Raw genomic sequence first — 20508 nt, forward strand, 5'->3', positions numbered from 1 at the left:
TCAGATACTACTGCAGCCAAATAGATTAGCAGGATAGCCACCTAACTGGTATTTGCTTAAAAAGGAAATAAATATGGAAGCCTTGTTTTAGGTTCCCTTTAAATAACAGCTTTTTCAAACTGCCAAGCAAGCAATATCTACCTCAGTGCATAGAACTATCAATAACGAACATTCGGAACAGATCACCTGGCAGAACTAAAGATGTCCCCACCAGTGATACATTTCAAAATGTAAATCAAGGAAAGATTTTACAAAGGGAAAACACTGACTAAATAATCCATAAATGATTATAAAAAATAAGCAATTGTATTCATTATGTTATTTTCACTACAGTTTCTCTTTAAACAACACATGAAACATGCCAGTACAGTTCTGAATGCAAATATAGCTCCATTAGCACACCCAGAATTTTAAATACAATTCTACTTCATCTTCTCATACCCTTCAGAAAAGCAGCCTCTGGAGTGCAGGAAACCGCTACAGGTCATCATTACTTTAAACTGCTCAAAATGCAATCCCTTTACCAGGAAATCAATATTTAATTTCCAGGCTTTTCCTGAGATACAAGGAATACATGACCTAAAGAAACAATTCATTATTGGTTATCTTTTGCTGATTGGATCTGTAGGTGCTTTTCTTTAGCATTTTGGCCATTTCAACAGCGATTAGTGAGGTCTTGTGCAAAAAATAATGAGGTATTAAGATGCTGTATCTTCCGGGTCACTTGCAACCTGTAATACCCATAGTTATAAATCAATAAAAATGGCTGTAACTACCTGTGTACACTACCTGCATTATTGTTTCCTTGTATCAGCAAATCATACCAGTCTGGATTGGACTTTAATCTCAGAATCTTATAGACACAAAAAATTGAAGCCTTCAGGTCGCATTCACAGAGGGACGTTGCGTTTCAACACGATGTTAAAGTCGCAACGTGTCTGCGTTAAGAGGTAACTCACTGCAAGCAGTGAGAGTTACTACAACGTAACTTTAACGCGACTTTAACGTCGCACTGTGCACGGCCCATAGAATTAGCATTGCAGTGCGGTAAGCTGCGTTATAAGACTTTATAAAGTGCAACCATAACGTCCCACTGTGAATGCGACCTAATGGTGGTATAAACTATACCCCTGTCAGTCAGTAGAAAAACTGGATTTTTTAAAAAAGAGCAATAATAATTTTTAATGTGACACAGCCTGTTGCATACAGTAACACCTGTTCACACCTGTATGTATGCATGTCGATAAAGTTCAGCATTTTATTTTTATTTTTTTTGCACTGTAATACAATGCGGTGCAAGAAAGTTGCAAGAATACTTTCAAGTGTGAATGACCTCAAAGTTTATGAGGAACAGAACAGCAAGTTAGGGCTCCCTCTAGCAAAAATCCGTTCTAATATCTTGGTCAGAATATTATTACTGTATATTACACCCAGCCCCCCCCCCCCCCCCCATATATTGCTTTGATTGTAAAATAGTGACCAAAAGAAGCAAGGGAAGAGTGCAATGGATGGCATAAATAGTGAGGAAGAGATACAGATATAGCAGGGCCAGCAGTTACACTTGCAATAGTTTGGACCATTTTTTGTTTTAAATGCTTGAAGAATAAGAAAAAAATAATAAACTCACACAACACAACATCATCCCACATTTATCATGGTTGTTAAAGTTGATTAGGGGACTAAAGCTTTATACACTCTAGATGGTGTGAAGGCCATTCCGGGGCACCTTTGCCAAGAATCTAGCATGTGTGCGGCAGCTCCTGATCCCACGTGTCCACAAGAGATCTGGACTGCCAGATCATCTCGACCAAATGAAAGCCCAGTCTATCATTTTCTTTCCCCTCCAACTTGATGTGTGGTGCACGTCAAGTTGCATCATCCGTCCACCCACTCTCCATTGGCCCCAAACTGTCGGTCGAGGGATCTAGGGATCTAGTCCCAATATCTATGGGGGACAGTAATTGTGCATGTATGTACATGGTCTTCTTCAAAATGGTTGAAAGAAAGACATTCTCAGCTCTGCCATACTCCCTGTGGAATATGCCACTCATACTTGCCACTAGTGAGAATACTCTGCACAATAGCCACATATTCTGCGGTGTCTCAACTAAAGGGATTATGAGTTCCAACAGTGTTATTAGCCCCAAAATTAGTAAAAATAAATGTAGGTAAAAGATTTTTCTTAGCACCAGTAGCCATTGGAGACAGATACCATAATTTCAACACTGGATTTAGAAACAAAGTCTCGTTGGGTAGGACTAAAACACTCACATTGGCCTCAGCCCACACTTCCATATGCCGCTGGATTGCATCCCCCTTTAGATAAGCATTCCCTAAAACATTAATTATCTCCAAAGCTAAACCAGTTATTGCAATTCATTCTTAAGCCGGTTTCGTCTCCCTATTTTTTGGAAAAATCACTTCATTTGCTTTGTCTTTGAAAAGCTAACCTGTCAATAAAGATCCTGTATGGCAAGCCATTAATCACTCATTGAAAATCACTGGGGTTGTAGTGCTCAGTCCTGCCACCTTGTCCACTATTAATGATGAAATGTAAATAATTACGGCTAGCATGCAAATTATATGCGGCTTGAAACTGGGCCATTCCAAGTGGCACACAATTTCCACGCAAGGTGGAATTATGCGCATCTTAATGACCATCTGTACTGCTCAGTGAAATGCCACACTGGGAGGCCATCCATCCCTTGCTTCTCCTCCTCCACAGCTTTTTTTGATGTGCCAATCAAGCTTTTGATTAATAAACTGTACAAATTAATTTGGATATTGATCATGTGGGCATTATGAGAAGAAATTCCCAGTTAATTCAATCAAAGTGATTAATTACACTGGAAAATTTGATACAGGTATGGACAGGCATTAAAGAATACCCAAGGCAAAACAATCTCTACAAATGAAGGGTGCAGGCATGTCATGTCCACCCCTCTCCCTGTTCTCCTCCGTCCCCTTGTAAATGCCCCTGTACGTCACCCACTTCTGCACAAGCGCTGGCCCGGCAGTGCGTGTCCTTGATCATGCTCCTGTGGCCGGGATTAATGTGCGCATGCGCACTACGTAACAACTTGTAATGCGCATGTGCAGAGTACACTCGGTCATGGGAGTGTGATCAAGGACACACCCCTCCAGACTAGCACAGTAGTGCACGGCCTGGCCGACCTGGTACAAGGTATGGTGGTGTAAACAAGGGTACGGAGGAAGACAGAGAAGAACAAGGGGGAGGGGGGGGGGGGCGATGGGGATAAAGACTGATGCCTACACACTCCCCTGCTCCCTCCGTTTATAGAAATTACTTTGACATGGGTATCCTTTAAGGTGGCCACATACACCATACCATTTTTTTTAATTTATTTTCAATTCAACAATTACAATCAATTTTTCAGTTTGATTGTAACGTTTGAAAAATATGTACCAAACACACACTTGTGTTCAATTTTTCCTCAATTATGGAAATATAGATTGCAAACTCAGAAAAAATTGCTTTCGTCTATGCATTAAGAAATTGACAATCCATCACTCCCGATCGATTGTTTTTATCAAATTGCTGTAACATTGGATCATTTTATTGTATGGTGTGCGGCCACCTTTAGTCAGAATGCTGATCAAGAATGTAGTCTGAACGGCTCAGAAGCTTTACTGCTGTTCAGGTTTGAAGGACAAAAGAAAAATTGTAAACAGTTTACAAATGACAAATCTCATTCCCATTTATTTTACAGACGAATGACACTCTGCAAAATCAATTATCCTTTATCATTAATTTTATTAAATTTTTCAGGCAGTTTTCAAAGTATTGTATAGGAATGGGGAAGGGTTATAACTTCAGGCAGTTTTATCACTACTAAAGCCGCATCTACACGCGTAGATGCAGCCGCGATGCTCCTTATCAATCGAGCCGCTGATGCGGCTCGATTGATAAGATCCGGCAGGACGGATCTTTGCACCGCCGATTCCCTGCTCGATCCCCGCGAGGGAACAATGGCAGGGAATCGTGCAGGAGATAAGCGGCGCCGGCGGGGACGAGCGGGCACGAGCGGGGAATCGAATGCGGCGCACGCGCGGGGACGCGGCGGGCACGCGGAAGAGGCGATCCGGCGGCTAATCGAGCCGCCGGATCGCTTCAATGTCCCATGGTGTAGATGGGGCTTAAGAGTATAGTCCAGCCTTTCTCAACCTTTTTACCCTGGAGGAATACTGCAAGCACTTTTTAGATCTCAAGGAACCCCTGCAAGTAATTTTTGGATCTCAAGAAACCCCTACATTTATTTTGCAAGTGGCTGTTTATGTCACTACCCCCTATTACAGTGCCCTTCATTTTAATATCGCCTTATTCTAGTGCTTTTTTTATTAATGTGCTCATTATTATTTTTAATTCAATGCTTCTTTTTACAGTATCCCCCATTATAGTGTTCTCTATCATACTTCCCCCAACCCCCGCAATGGGGAAAAATGCCAATGCCTGCAGAGTACTCAGGGAACCCCGGTTGAGTAAGCCCGTTACAGTCTGTTGTGTTTTAAATTAGAGTCTCTCTGTCCAGAGTTCCAATTCCTGAATACAGGCTCTCCTCTACCTCCCTTTCTGTCGTCGTCATGGATACGTCCTCAGAGAAAAGTGTAGAAATAGAAATATATATATATATATATAGCGCAACGCACAGATATCAGTGCACAGCATCCTGCACCACCAGCCCTGCTGTTTCTTTTGGCTATTGTAGTGTCTGAATCACACACCTGGAACAAGCATGGGGTTAATCCAGTCAGATTTTTGTCAGAGACAACTGATCTGCATGCTTGTTCAGGGTCTACGGCTAAAAGTATTAGAGACACAGGATCATCAGGACTGCCAGGCAACTGGTATGGTTTAAAAGGAAATAAATATGGCAGCCTCCATATACAGTACCTCTCATTTTAGGTCCCCCTTAAACCTGAAGTGAAAGATGTGGATGCTGCCATATTTATTTCCATTTAAACCATACCAGTTACCTGATCTCTTTGGCTGCAGTAGTGTCTGAATCACACACCTGAAACAAGCATGCAGCTAATCTTGTCAGATTTTTTTGTCAGAAATATCTGATCTGCATGCTTGTTCAGGGTCTATGGCTAAAAGTATTAGAGGCAGAGGATCAGCAGGACAGCCAGGTAACTGGTATTATTTAAAAAGAAATATCTATGACAGCCACCATATACCTCTCACTTCAGGTTCCCATTAAACAGGCATGAATAATCTCCAGACGCGTCGCTAGGGCTGAAGATCCAGGTCACGTGACCCGGATCCCACCCATGGTGCCCCGAACCTCAGGGCACATGGTGTCCATCATTGTTCCTAGACACGAAGCGCCACCATCATGGCCGCCCCCTTCCCCGCACCCCTTCACCTACTCTGGGCTGGCCATGGCGTCCGGATCCCCACTCTGTCAGGTGGCAGTTCCTTCAGTTTGCAGACGAGCGTTCAACCCCAGAGCTGCCTGCTAGCACGTGTATACAGGAAGTTCCTTTATACGCATGCTAGCAGGCAGGGACACAGCTCTCCTGCAGTGCGGGGATCACCGCTCATCTGCAAAAGGAAGTACTGCTGCCTGACAGAGGAGGGATCTGGACTCTGCGGCCAGCCAAGAGGAGGTGGGGGAGCGGAGAGGGAGGACAGGCAGCTTGCTACCTATACTAGGGGCACCTATGCCTGGCTATACTGGCAGCACCTATGCTTGGCTACCTATACTGGGGACACCTATGCCTGGCTATACAGGTGGCACCTTTGCTTGACTACCTATACTGGGGACACCTATGCCTGGCTATACTGGCAGCACCTCTGCTTGGCTACCTATACTGGGAACACCTATGCCTGGCTATACAGGTGGCACCTATGCTTGACTACCTATACTGTGGTTACTTATGCCTGGCTATACTGGCGGCACCTATGCTTGACTACCTATACTGACAGCACCTATGCTTGGCTACCTATACTGGGGACACCTATGCCTGGCTATACTGGTGGCACCTATGTCTGGCTACTTATACTCTAGGGCTGAAGTTCCAGGGCTCAAGCTCTGCAAGCCAGAACAGTATTAACTCCTGCCAGCACAGCATCATGGCCAGCCAGCCTGCACAGCTTCACAGGCCAGACGGCAAGCACAACTTCACCAGGCCAGTCTGCCCACACAGCATCACAATGCCAGCCAGCACAGTATCACCAGGCCAGCCAGCTGTAATAGTGTCACAAGGCCTGCTGAACACAGCACCCAGGCCAGCCAGGCGAGGACAGCACAGAAGCCAGGCCAGAGGACTCTACCTAGTCAATGGTAAGGGGGATCTCTGGCCATTTATGTAAAATGCTACCCATTTATGGGGGGAGCACGCTATCTAATTAAAGTATAATATAGGGGGCTCTATCCAACATTTTGCTGGGCAGGCCCATTATTTTTAGGTTACGCTGCTGCCAAGTTCATCTACATTTGGCTACACCCATGGCCATGCCCACTCCCTACATGGCCACCCACATTTTTGCCGCTGCTATCTCCGGCTACTGCTCATGGGTGCACCGGATCTCCTAGGACCCAAGCAACGCCCCTGATAATCTCCAATTGCTCTTCTCAACCTTGTTTAAAAAAAAATAATGAAATCCAAAACCATTCTAATAATCCCAACATCATTTTCTTTATGGCTATGGAACTCAAAGACAAGTAAGTGTCTTACCTCTTCCTCCCTGATCTTTTGCTTTCTCTTTTCTTCTACAGCAGCTCTTTTCTGGTCTTCTCTTATCCGCTGCTCCTCCATCTTCTTCCACCGCTCTTCCACTTGTTTTTCATATTGTAGTCTGGCTCTTCTTTGCTTTTCCAATATCTGTTGTTCTCTGACAGCTGCAACATAAAAATATAAAAAACAAATATGTTAGTAGTTCAACCTACTGTGTAACATAAGGTTACAACTAGTCAGATATTTCATAAAGAGAGTTTGAATTTAGGTGATCAAAAAAGGGGGCAAACAATAGAATGATCTTACATACTAAAAGACAGTTGTAACCTAATATCTGAACCTAATATAGCGCCAAAGACCATTAGCAGAGACAACGTAACACGTTGGCCAAACTTAAAAGAAATTGATGAAGAAGTCACATCAAGCATCCTCCTTCACCTCCGCCAAACTACTTGTGACCTGGATCCTGGCCCAACAGTTCATGTTGAACTGCCCCGACCTGTTTGTAAGGAACAGTTTACAATTTTGAGGAATACCGGTACAAACCGGGATATTTCCTGCTTTACTGAAGGAAGAAATCATCAGGCCTCTTCTCAAAAAACACTCCCTGGACCCAGATGCAATGACCAGCTACAGACCCTGTTTCTAACCTTCCCTTTCTGGGCTGTATACCTCCAGCTAGAAGCCAAAATCCTACAAAACAACAGTTTTGACCAATTCCAGTCTGGCTTCAGGAAACATCACAGCACTGAAACTGTCCTCATCCAAATATGCAACCATCTGCTCATGGCAAGAGACCGAGGAGAGTGCTCCATCCTGATACTGCTAGACGTTTGTGCAGCCTTTGATACAGTTGACCATGACATCTTGATAAGCAGGCTACAGGAATACTGTGGCATTGATGGCATAGTTATTCAGTGGTTCCAATCCTTCTTGAGTGGCAGAACCCAAAAAGTGTCTATGGGGCCCTTCCTGTCCACCTCTGTACCATTAAGTATGGGGTGCCCCAGGGCTCAATCCTTTCTCTCCTGCTTTTCACAATTTACATGTTACTGCTTGGAAAACTAATCCAAAAACATGGCCTGACATACCACTGCTATGCGGATGACACCCAAATATACCTTTACTTCAAGCCTGGTGTGACAGACCAAACTCCAACTATAAACGCCTGCTTAGGCAAACTACAGCAATGGATGAGTGACAACTGGCTGAAACTAAATGCAGACAAAACTGAAGTCCTTCTGATCGGAGGGCAGCACATAACAACAAAACAACTTAAAGTGGATCCAAACCAAACATTTTTTTAATTAAAAATATTTAGTTGCACCACTCTGACACATACAAAGATAAATAAACACTCCTTCAAACCTATGATCATTTCGTACAGACTAACCAGCAAGCTCATGGTGACCCAGAACTCATTGGAGTGTGTAAGGGACTACAATGGTCCTAAAAGCCCCCTTACTAAGATCATTTCAGTGCATGCTTTTCACCCTTCTCTTTTCATAGCTAGGGTTATACTGGGGGCAGCCATTAGCAATTCCTCCATTGCCGGACACCATCTACTCCACCAGTTTGCCGGAAAAATCCCGGCAATTTGAAAGGAAGGGAGGGGTTCCTCCAATAAATGTAAAATATTTTATATTTGTCAGCATGCAGCTGAAAAAAGGCTGCTATTATTATAATTTACAAAATAGATTTTATTTCTGAAATCTTGTATTTTTAATTTGGGTCCACTTTAACTTGCAGTCTTCACCACTGGGAATTGGAGGCATGGATCTACACAGCTCTGATCATGTGCGTAGCCTGGGAGTTATAATTGATGAGGATTTAAACTTCAGAACTCACATCTCTGCTGTGGTGAAATTATCCTATTTTCACCTGAAGAACATCGCAAAAATCAAGCACCTCATCCCCCAGAAGATCTTAGTTCATGCCTTCATTACATCCTGACTGGACTACTGCAATGCTCTCTACACTGGCCTTCCAAAAAAGCACTTGTACCGCCTAGAGCTGATACAAAATACTGCTGCCAGACTGTTAACCAACCAACCAACCCTGTCACTGCCACATAACGCCAGTCCAGCACTCCCTTCACTGGCTACCTATAAAATGGAGGGTCCTATTAAAGATTGGCCTACTGACATTTAAATCACTAAATAATCTGGGCCCCGGATACATGAAAGAAATGTTACAGCTGCGTAGCAATCCCTGCAATCTCAGATCCACAGATTCTAATAATCTAGTCATACCCAGAGTCCACTTGGAAACTTTTGATCCCAAAGCCTTCTGTCATGCTGCTCCTACATTTTGAAACTCCTTACCTCAGCAGATCAGGACAGCTCTATCCCTGGACGTATTTAAATCCAGACTGAAAACCCACCTGTTCAGTTTGGCATTTGCAGAAATATAACTTTTGTTGTCTGAATACTTCATCCTACTACCAACTAATGAATCTGAGAGAGCCTAAGTGCTTTGACCCCTATGGGAGAAAAACGCTATAGAAATGCTATTGTATTGTATAATATGGCATAGATGCAGTACTGCACACGCGTATTGCAACTGCCTACTGTGCTTGTAGTAAGAGGGGGGTAGCACGTGGTAGTTTCTTTTTAAATAATCGGGGGATTACTGGTTAGAAAGACCCATGGTCACTCATGGCCAAAAGGTCATTTTTGTTTTCCTGTAATTATTCTGTCTGCTTATATTGGGAGGGATATGAACATGAAAAATAAACAAAAACTAAACTAGACTACTAATAATCAATGCCTACCATTTGTCCACCTACAGCAAGGACTGCCAAGATGTGTGCAATAGGAGGATTAATACACTGATAAACATATTTTATATAAGAATTAAGTTCTCGGATTGGGTATTTGAGTATTTCATAGAACCAAGATTTGTTACATAGGTTTGTAGAGAGCTTCTTTAAGATCAACAGTGCCCATGTATTGAATCGCTGTAATTTTATTAATCACAAATGAAAATGTAATGCTTATTTAGAGCGCCACCTGCTGGTGACTGGCAAATTTAGCTTAAGAAAAGTCTCAGCTTACTTCAGTATAGGCCTCAATTCACTAAGCAGTTTAGACTAGTCTACTGATTTTTTTTAGTCTACTGATGGTTTGGTGTAATGTTTTAGACCTGGTCTAAAACATTTGGTAATTAGGTCGGTAAAGCAGGGGAAACGATCAAAAGATGCAATTCACAAAGGCAAACAAGGAGTAACCACGCCCACATTTCTGTCAGAGATTAGACCAGCTAATTTATGGCAGTCATAGCTACTTGTTTGTAAATTGCATCGTTTGATAATTTTCCCTGCTTTACCGACCTAATTACTGCATGATTTAGACCAGGTCTAAAACATTATTAGTGAATTCCCTTTTGATGCACCTGATTTACACCAAACTATCAGTAGACTAGTCTAAACTGCTTAGTGAATTGAGGCCATTAATGTAGAAATAAAACAGCTACACAGAGAACAATAATCAGTGCTGCAACAAGCACGCCCAATCGCTGATTCAACTGATTTTGGTGACATCACCTATTATTTTTTACTAGGGGTGGGACGACGAATCCGGCGAATCCACGAATCCCTCGAATATTAGGAAATATTCGAGATTCGTGGATTCGAATCCCGACGCCATTTTCCACTATACGAATTCGCCGAATCCCGACGCTGCATCGCCGCGCATCCGCCGCTCGCACTCATCCTCCTCCGACCCCCCCGCGCCTCCTCCGCTCGCCCCCCCTGCCCGCATCCACTCACCTATCCATAGCGGAGCGCAGAGCGGCAGACCTCTCGCCGACTTCCTGGTTCCCCTATTGACCGGCTCTTACAATGACGTCATTAGTAAGAGCCGGTGCAGCCACTAGAGGGAACAGGGAAGTAACGAAGAGGTCTGCCGCTCTGCACTCCACGGGAAAGGTGAGTAGATTCTTATGCAGGGGTGAGCGGAGGAGGCACGGGGGACGGAGGGGGCCGTGGGGGGGTTGGCGGGGGAGGGGGGTTCTATCTACCTACCTACCGACCTAACACTATCCCTACCCACCTACAGGCCACTATACCTACCTACCTACAGGCCGCTATACCTACTTACCTACAGGCCCCTATACCTACCTAAAGGCCCCCTATACGCACCTACCTGCCTACCTAAAGGCCCCTATACCTACCTAAAGGCCCCTATACCTACCTAAAGGCTCCTATACCTACCTACCTAAAGGCCCCTATACCTACCTACCTACCTAATGGCCCCTATACCTACCTACCTACAGGCCACTATACCTACCTACAGGCCTCAATACCTACCTACCTACCCACAGGCCCCCTATACATACCTACCTACCTGAAGGCACCTATACCTACCTACCTACCGGACACTATACCTACCTACAGGCAACTATACCTACCTACAGGCCACTATACCTACCTACCTACCTACCGGCCACTATCCTTACCTACCTACAGGCTGCTATACCTACCTACCTACCTACCGGCTGCTATACCTACCTACCTACCTACAGGCCACTATACCTACCTACCTACCTACCTACCGGCCACTATCCTTACCTACCTACAGGCTGCTATACCTACCTACCTACCTACCTACCTACAGGCCGCTATACCCACCTACCTAAAGGCCCCCTATACCTACCTAAAGGCCCCCTATACATACCTACCTACCTACCTAAAGGCCCCTATACTTACCTACCTAAAGGCTCCTATACCTACCTACAGGCCACTATACCTACCTACAGGCCTCAATACCTACCTACCTACCTACCTACAGGCCCCCTATACGTACCTACCTACCTAAATGCACCTATACCTGCCTACCTACATACTTACCTATACTTAAGGCCCTATACCCTGCTACCTATACTGAAGGTCCCTTTACCTACCTACCTACCTACCTAAAGGCCCCTATACCTACCTACCTACATACCTACCTATACTTAAGGCCCTATACCCTGCTACCTATACTGAAGGTCCCTTTACCTACCTACCTACCTACACTGAAGGCACATGTACCTTACTACCTATACTGAAGGCCCCTATACCTAGCTAGATAGAGCGTATCAACCAACACTACACTGTTGAGCAAAAATATAGCAAGAAATACATAATTAGAAAATGGCTCAGAGTGGTCTGGCTACAAAGAAGTATTGTGTAAAGAAAAAGGCAGAACCCAACTGCCGGCCAGGGCACTCTATGAGTCATTGGATAAAAAAATACAAACTCATTTTATTAATACTAACATTCCTAATACATATTTTAAAAAACTGATGTTCTATACAATAAATGAGCATATTGGTGATAAAAAAAGCGGTCTGTAAGCCTGCCAAGCTTGTAGCCTATATCAGCCTGTATGGTGCGTAGTTCCTTCAGCCAATAAGTAAATAACTCCAAATCCTAGGCTCAATGAGCAATAGTTCCAGGAATATATATGTGGATTCCAGAGAAAATTGCAAAACTGCTTCAGTTCTGAGAATATGCAACAATATCTAGCTCTGGTGCAGTCCAGAACCTCTCCGCTGCCAATGGTAACCAGAGATAAAAAGGGGACTAGTAATGTCCAATCGCAACATCAATGTCCCAAAGCGTGCAATACAAGAGCAGAAAGCCTTAGTAAGCAAGAAGCAGCCAGCTCCAATGAAGCATTTGGACCAGCGTTATAGCTACCAGTCCTGTGGTGATGTATGTCTCCGCTAGTCCACATGTCCATGGAAGGAAGCCATCCTGTATGGCAAGGAGGAGTGCAGATCCGTGTGGAGGCTGTAAAGAGGCCAGGCTGAATGGCAGGGGCTACGGCAGGCTAAGTCTACCGGTTTCGCCGGTAATCCGGCTCCTCAGGACTCCAGGCCGCTGAAGTAATGCCCAGTATAGCCATGGATGTGTCCCACGCCATATATGGCGTTGTTCCCGGAAGTGCACCGGCCGCGTGTCAAAGGAGGCGCGGCCTGTGCGTTCCAGGCAGCCCGGGCTGGTCAAAGTTCTCCCAGCGCGCGCATGCCCAATGCGCGCATCCGGGCAGTCAGACCAGCGTGCGCAGACAGCAAGATTTGGGCGATACGCTGGGTGAGCAATCTGCCACCCAGCGGCGCCCAGCTGTCCGCGCACAGGTGCAAGTGTCCGCCCCTTCACGGAACCCCGCCGCGCCCACTCTCCACGAACAAACAGGTGGTCAGATGCAGTAATGAGAATAAGTATTATGTAAGAAGAAGGGTGGAAAATAGGACCAGAACGAAAATAGGTGGAGAATTAAAATGCAAGTGAACAGTGAGCATATGCGGGCCCCATTCAGAACGGAACCACACCACCGGGCTAAAGGGGAACTCCATAGTAGAAAAGAGATGCATATTAATAATACATACATTGACAGATGATGACATAATTGTGTAATTAGAACATTGAATATCTCAACAGCATTGATGTTGCGATTGGACATTACTAGTCCCCTTTTTATCTCTGGTTACCATTGGCAGCGGAGAGGTTCTGGACTGCACCAGAGCTAGATATTGTTGCATATTCTCAGAACTGAAGCAGTTTTGCAATTTTCTCTGGAATCCACATATATATTCCTGGAACTATTGCTCATTGAGCCTAGGATTTGGAGTTATTTACTTATTGGCTGAAGGAACTACGCACCATACAGGCTGATATAGGCTACAAGCTTGGCAGGCTTACAGACCGCTTTTTTTATCACCAATATGCTCATTTATTGTATAGAACATCAGTTTTTTAAAATATGTATTAGGAATGTTAGTATTAATAAAATGAGTTTGTATTTTTTTATCCAATGACTCATAGAGTGCCCTGGCCGGCAGTTGGGTTCTGCCTTTTTCTTTACCCTATACCTAGCTACCTACCTATACTGAAGGCACATATACCCTGCTACCTATACTGAAGGCACATATACCCTGCTACCTATACTGAAGGCCCCTATACCTAGTTACCTACCAATACTGAAAGCACATGTACTGTGCTACCTATACTGAAGGCACATGTACCTTGCTACCGATACTGAAGGCCCATATACCCTGATACCTATACTGAAGGCCCATATACCCTGCTACCTATACTGAAGGCCCATATACCCTGCTACCTATACTGAAGGCCCATATACCCTACTACCTATACTGTAGGCCCATATACCCTGCTACCTATACTGAAGGCCCATATACCCTGCTACCTATACTGAAGGCCCATATACCCTGCTACCTATACTGAAGGCCCATATACCCTGCTACCTATACTGAAGGCCCATATACCCTGCTACCTATACTGAAGGCCCATATACCCTGCTACCTATACTGAAGGCCCATATACCCTGCTACCTATACTGAAGGCCCCTATACCTTGCTACCTATACTGAAAGCTACCAATATTGAAGGCACCCATACCTAGCTAGCTATACTGAAGGCACCTTTACCTCGCTACCTATGCCTGGGTACCTATACTGCGGGCAACTATACCACGGATCGCACAATTTTTATGTGCAGGATTCATTAGATTCGGGATTCGAGATATTCGAGAACCTTTTTAGATTCGGATCCGGATTCGAAGAAATTGTGGATTCGTCCCATCCCTATTTTTTACTATCTGATTGCCTGGGTATGTATTTGGCTGGTGTTGGCTCTGCATACTTTTTCTAACCCTAACACACAATTACTCACTGACCAAGTTTGTGATTTGCATTGAAATGAAAAAAATCTGATTGGCTGTTTGTGGCATTCTATTGATAGAAAGGATCATCAAATACAAAAAGCATAGAGTCTTGTACTTCTTGTGGTACAAAAATATCAAAAAATCTGACACAAATACGAAAATTCTTTAAAAAAAAGAGAAGAGGGCTGCAGTTTACAATTTCCCAGTAAAATCTGTTTTTAACTCGATCCACTTTTTGTAACCTGGACACACAGTCACTACTTAATGACCAAGTTTGTGAGGTTTTGGGTTCCTGGCATCAAAATTGTGCTAATGGAAGCAGTTTATCCAGCAAATAAATCTGGCTGTTTTTGGCTCCGCCCCTTTACTGAATTTGAACCCCAGACACTTAACGACTGACTGTAGCAGGTTTGAGCCCTCTGCTATTAACAGTGTGAGAATGGCTGCAGTTTCAATATTCCCCTTGAAAATCAATAGGTGAATTTTGATTGGCTCTTGTAGGCTACACCTACTTTTCCGAATATTAATCCTAGTCACCCAGTGACCAACTGTGTGAAGTTTGAGAATCCTACCATTAACAATGTAAGAGAAGCTGCAGTTTACATTTTCCAATGTAAAAAGTTAGTTGTTTTTGGCTCCGCCCACTATTTCTAATCTTGACATACAGTCACTTAATGACCAAGTTTATGAGCTTTGGGGTCCTTGGCATCAATAAGTTGCATTTTACCATTGAAATTAAACAAATCTGATTGGCTGTTTTTGGCCCGCTCCCTTCAGAATTTAAACCCCAGTCTCCCAGTGACTGACTGTAGCAGATTTTAGGTCTCTGCCATTAAGAGTGCATGAATGGCAGCAATGTAAATATTCCCCCTGAAAATCAAAAGGTGAATTGATTGGCTGCTGTAGGCTCCACCCACTTTTCTGAATATTAGTCCCAGTCACCCAGTGGCCAACTGTGTCACGTTTGAGAACCCTGCCAATAACAGAATGGCTGAAATCAATGTAACAAATCTGATTGGCTGTTTGTGGCTCCAACCCTTTAGTGAATTTGGACCCCAGTCACCCAATGACTGACTGTATCAGGTTTGAGGCCTCTGCCACTAACAGTGTAAGAATGGTAGCAATGTGAATATTCCCCTTGAAAATCAATAGGTACATATTGGTGTGTCATGTGTGGGGACTCTGGCTTGATTACTGGCAGAATGGCAGTCTTTTCCATGTTTTCCATTGACTTGAATGGGTGAAATCTGATTTGCTGTTTGTAGCTCCCCCCACGTGTGCAGGGGGGACCGGAGACCCCCAGAACCTATCATCCCAGGTAGTAAGGGATCTGTATACAAAGTTTCGTTCAAATCGGTCTAGCCGTTTGAGTGATCGCGATAGATACATACATACATACATACATATACGGTTGCAAAAGTATTCGGCCCCCTTGAAGTTTTCCACATTTTGTCATATTACTGCCACAAACATGAATCCATTTTATTGGAATTCCACATGAAAGACCAATACAAAGTGGTGTACACATGAGAAGTGGAACGAAAATCATACATGATTCCAAACATTTTTTACAAATAAATAACTGCAAAGTGGTGTGTGCCTAATTATTCAGCCCCCTTTGATCTGAGTGCAGTCAGTTGCCTATAGACATTGCCTGATGAGTGCTAATGACTAAATAGAGTGCACCTGTGTGTAATCTAATGTCAGTACAAATACAGCTGCTCTGTGACGGCCTCAGAGGTTGTCTAAGAGAATATTGGGAGCAACAACAACGTGAAGTCCAAAGAACACACAAGACAGATCCAAGACAGGTTAGGGATCAAGTTATTGGGAAATTTAAAGCAGGCTTAGGCTACAAAAAGATTTCCAAAGCCTTGAACATCCCATGGAGCACTGTTCAAGCGATCATTCAGAAATGGAAGGAGTATGGCACAACTGTAAACCTACCAAGCCAAGGGCATCCACGTAAACTCACAGGCCAAACAAGGAGAGCGCTGATCAGAAATGCAGTCAAGAGGCCCATGGTGACTCTGAACGAGCTGCAGAGATCTACAGCTCAGGTGGGAGACTCTGTCCATAGGACAACTATTAGTCATGCACTGTACAAAGTTGGCCTGTTTGCAGTTTGCCACAAGCCATGTGGGGGACACAGCAACCATGTGGAAGAAGGTGCTCTGGTCAGATGAGACCAAAATGGAACGTTTTGGCCAAAATGCAAAACGCTATGTGTGGCAGAAATCTAACACTGTACGTCACTCTGAACACACCCATCCCCACTGTCAAATATGGTGGTGGCAGCATCATGCCAGGGGGGTGCATCTCTTCAGCAGGGACAGGGAAGCTGGTCAGATTTGATGGGAAGAAGGATGGAGCCAAATACAGGGCAAACTTGGAAGAAAACCTCTTGGAGACTGCAAAAGACTTGAGACTGGGGCAGAGGTTCACCTTCCAGCAGGACAATGACCCTAAACATAAAGCCAGGGCAACAATGGAATGGTTTAAAACAAAACATATCTATGTGTTAGAATGGCCCAGTCAAAGTCCAGATCTAAATCCAATCAAGAATCTGTGGCAAGATCTGAAAACTGCTGTTCACAAACGCACTCCATCTAATCTGACTGAGCTGGAGCTGTTTTGCAAAGAAGAATGGGCAAGGATTTCAGTCTCTAGATGTGCAAAACTGGTAGAGACATACCCTAAAAGACTGGCAGCTGTAATTGCAGCAAAAGGTGGTTCTACAAAGTATTGACTCAGGGGGCCAAATAATTACGCACACCCCACTTTGCAATTATTGATTTGTAAAAAATGTTTGGAATCATGTATGATTTTCATTCCACTTCTCACATGTGCACCACTTTGTATTGGTCTTTCATGTGGAATTCCAATAAAATTGATGCATGTTTGTGGCAGTGATGTGACAAAATGTGGAAAACTTCAAGGGGGCCGAATACTTTTACAACCCACTGTACATACATACGAATATATATATATATAGTGCCAACATCTTCCGTAGCGCTGTACATAGTACAAACAAATAATGGGGAACACATAAACATAATAAATACAAGACACTGTACAGTCATGACATTGAATAGAATTAAAAATACAAATACATATATAGTTGATGTGTAGTTGGTCCATGTACATATGTTAAAATTACAGCAGTATGAGAAACACTAGGAGGAGGTCCCTGCCCTTGCGAGCTTACAATCTAGAGGGTAGTGGGAAGGAAAAAAAAGGGAAGGAAACAAGGATTAGTGGGTGAGCCAGTGTGCCTTCAATGCTGCCTATAGCAAATTATAGGATTGTCTGAACAGGTGTGTTTTCAGAGTACGTTTGAAGGTTTCCAGACTCGTGGCATGACGAACCGGCTGAGGGAGAGAGTTCCAAAGGAAAGGGATAGCCCGTGAGAAGTCTTGGATGCGAGAGTATGAGGAGGTGACTAGGCTGGAGGACAAAAGGGTCTCCTGTGAGGAACGAAGGGTCCAGGCAGGAAAGTATCTGGAGATTAAAGAGGAAATGTATAGAGGCGATAGCTTGTGTAGAGCTTTGTATGCAAGTGTGAGAAGTTTAAACTGGATCCTTTGGGCAACTGGTAACCAATGGAGGGATTGGCAGAGAGGGGCTGCCTCAGAGGATCTAGAAGAGAGGTGGATGAGACGGGCCGCAGAGTTTAGTAGGGATTGGAGAGGTGCCAGTCTGCTTTTTGGTAGACCACAGAGTAGGGTGTTGCAGTAGTCAAGACGGGAGATGATTAGGGCATGCACAAGCATTTTAGTTGCTTCTTGTGAAAGGAAGGAAGGGACGGATTCTGGAAATGTTTTTGAGGTGGAAGAAGCAGGAGGTAGTTAAAGTGTTAATATGTGGTTTAACCACTTCTCTACCACAGGGTTTTTCACCTAAGAACCACAGCAATTTTAACATTTCAGGGAGGCAAGGGTTAATGGGCTTAATGGGGGTATAATTTATTTTAAAAACCCTCACTGATGCTGATCACTCACTAATGCTGTATTGGTTATCTGAGATCCTCTCACAAGTGATCTCAGTAACTGTAACAGCATAGTGACTGATTCAATGTTTACACACATTCTGAATGAATGAGCACTGTCATTGGCTTTGGCAGTGCTCATTCAAACTTGTAAGCACTTTGATTGGCTGACCAGCGGGTGCCAAACGCGGCCGCACATCCGCGTGCACGCGACCGCGCATCCGCGTGCACGTGATCGCGCACGCGAACGCTTACAGCGGGAAAACAAACAGGAGTTGCCTATCTACGCCCCTGTGCACCAGGTGAATTTTAAAGGGGCGTAGATAAGCGTGGCAAGGGTTGCTAAGTGGTTAAAGGAGAGCTCAGAGTCCAGAGTTACCCCTAGGCAACGAGCTTTGGGGGTTGATGCTATTGGGGTGTTATCTACATTGATCGTGACAATGGGAGGTGGAAAAGAGAGCGAAGGTGGAAATATCACAATCTCCGTTTTGCTCATATTGAGTTTAAGGAAGCAGGATGACAAATGTAGATACAGCAGATAGACATTCGGGGACTTTTGATAGTAGTGAGGAGAGGTCTGGGGCAGAACAATAAATGTGGGTGTCATCAGCATAGAGGTGATATTATTATTATTTATTAAATTTATATAGCGCCAACATATTACGCAGCGCTGTACAATAACTAAGGTTACAGACAATGATAACAGGGGTGACAGAACAATACAGGTAATAGACAATAGATACAACAATACAGGTAATAGCAAAAAGATACACAACACAATGCAGACAGTAGTACAATGCCAGATCATAAACTGGAGTGGTAGTGCTGTACAATAACTAAGGTTACAGACAATGATAACAGGGGTGACAGAACAATACAGGTAATAGACAATAGATACAACAATACAGGTAATAGCAAAAAGATACACAACACAATGCAGACAGTAGTACAATGCCAGATCATAAACTGGAGTGGTAGTGGTAACAAGTTCCAAATTCTGGGTAAAGTGCACACAGTCAAGTTTGATACACAAGGGGAGAGGGCCCTGCCAAAGGCTTACAATCTAGAAGGAGGGGTTGGTGACACAAAAGGAGGGGGTGCAGCAAGAAGTTATTGGCAGAAAAGATTAGGGCAGTGTTGAGTTGATGTAGGCCTCTTTGAAGAAGTGAGTTTTGAGTGCTATTTAGTGATATTGAAACCCAAAAGAGCTTATTATCTGTCCCAGGCCATGGGTGTAAATGGAAAAGAGGAGGGGTCCAAGGACAGACCCTTGTGGTACTCCCACAGACAGTGGGCGCGGAGAGGAGTTGGTATTGGCATAGGAGACCATGAAAGAACGTCCAGACAGGTAAGAGTTGATCCAGGAGTGTGCTAGGCCCTTGATTCCCAGTGTTTAGAGGGTCTAGAGAAGTAGGGTATGATCAACAGTGTCGAAGGCAGAGGACAGATCTAGGAGTATTAGTACCGAAAATCTGCCTTTGGCTTTAGCAACTAGGAGGTCATTGGCAACCTTAGTGAGAACGGTTTCCGCAGAGTGTTGAGGGAGGAAGCCAGACTGGAAGGGGTCCAACAGGGAATTAGCAGAAAGTTAGACAACTCTGAGTAAATGTGGCGTTCCAGCAGTTTGGAGGCAAAGGGAAGGAGAGACTGGGCGGTAATTAGAAAGGACAGTAGGGTCTAAGGAGTTTTTTTTTATTAGGGGTGTTATGAAAGCTTGTTTAAATGAAGAAGGCACCTATGCGCCACGTGCTATACGGGGCAGCCATGTGGGATGCCAATGAGAAAGCAGGAGCTGCTGGACACTAGTGGCAGCTGGAGCAGGTGAGATTTTAATGAATGGGCATTTAAACAGGTCAATCTGCTCCTACATCACTAGCTGTATGGGCACCTTAAGGGTCCAACTGATAGCAACATTCTCCCGCTGCTGCTTTTAAAGGGATCCTGAGGAGGCTGACATTTATTTCATTTTAAACAATACCAGTTGCCTAGCAGTCCTGCTGATCCTCGGCCTCTAATACTTGTAACCATAGACCCTGAATGCAGATCAGAGGTGTCTGACAATATTAGCTGCAAGCTGTGTGCGATTCAGACACTACTGCAGCCAAACAGGCAGCACTGCCAGGCAACTGGTATTGTTTAAAGGGAAATA

At 44.2% G+C, this 20508-nt stretch overlaps 1 protein-coding gene across 7 annotated transcripts in view; it reads right to left on the reverse strand.

Moving 5' to 3' along the window:
• MAP7D2 (MAP7 domain containing 2) overlaps positions 1–20508 on the reverse strand; it is a 179033-nt gene that overhangs the window by 87044 nt on the left and 71481 nt on the right. For all 7 annotated transcript variants that reach the window (XM_068270001.1, XM_068270003.1, XM_068270002.1 and 4 more), the window contains exon 3: positions 6703–6866. In XM_068270001.1, the coding sequence (XP_068126102.1) occupies positions 6703–6866 (164 nt within the window). The remainder of the gene's footprint in view (positions 1–6702; positions 6867–20508) is intronic.

The sequence above is a fragment of the Hyperolius riggenbachi genome, chromosome 2 (genome assembly GCF_040937935.1).
Source record: "Hyperolius riggenbachi isolate aHypRig1 chromosome 2, aHypRig1.pri, whole genome shotgun sequence".
Classification (NCBI taxonomy): domain Eukaryota; kingdom Metazoa; phylum Chordata; class Amphibia; order Anura; family Hyperoliidae; genus Hyperolius; species Hyperolius riggenbachi.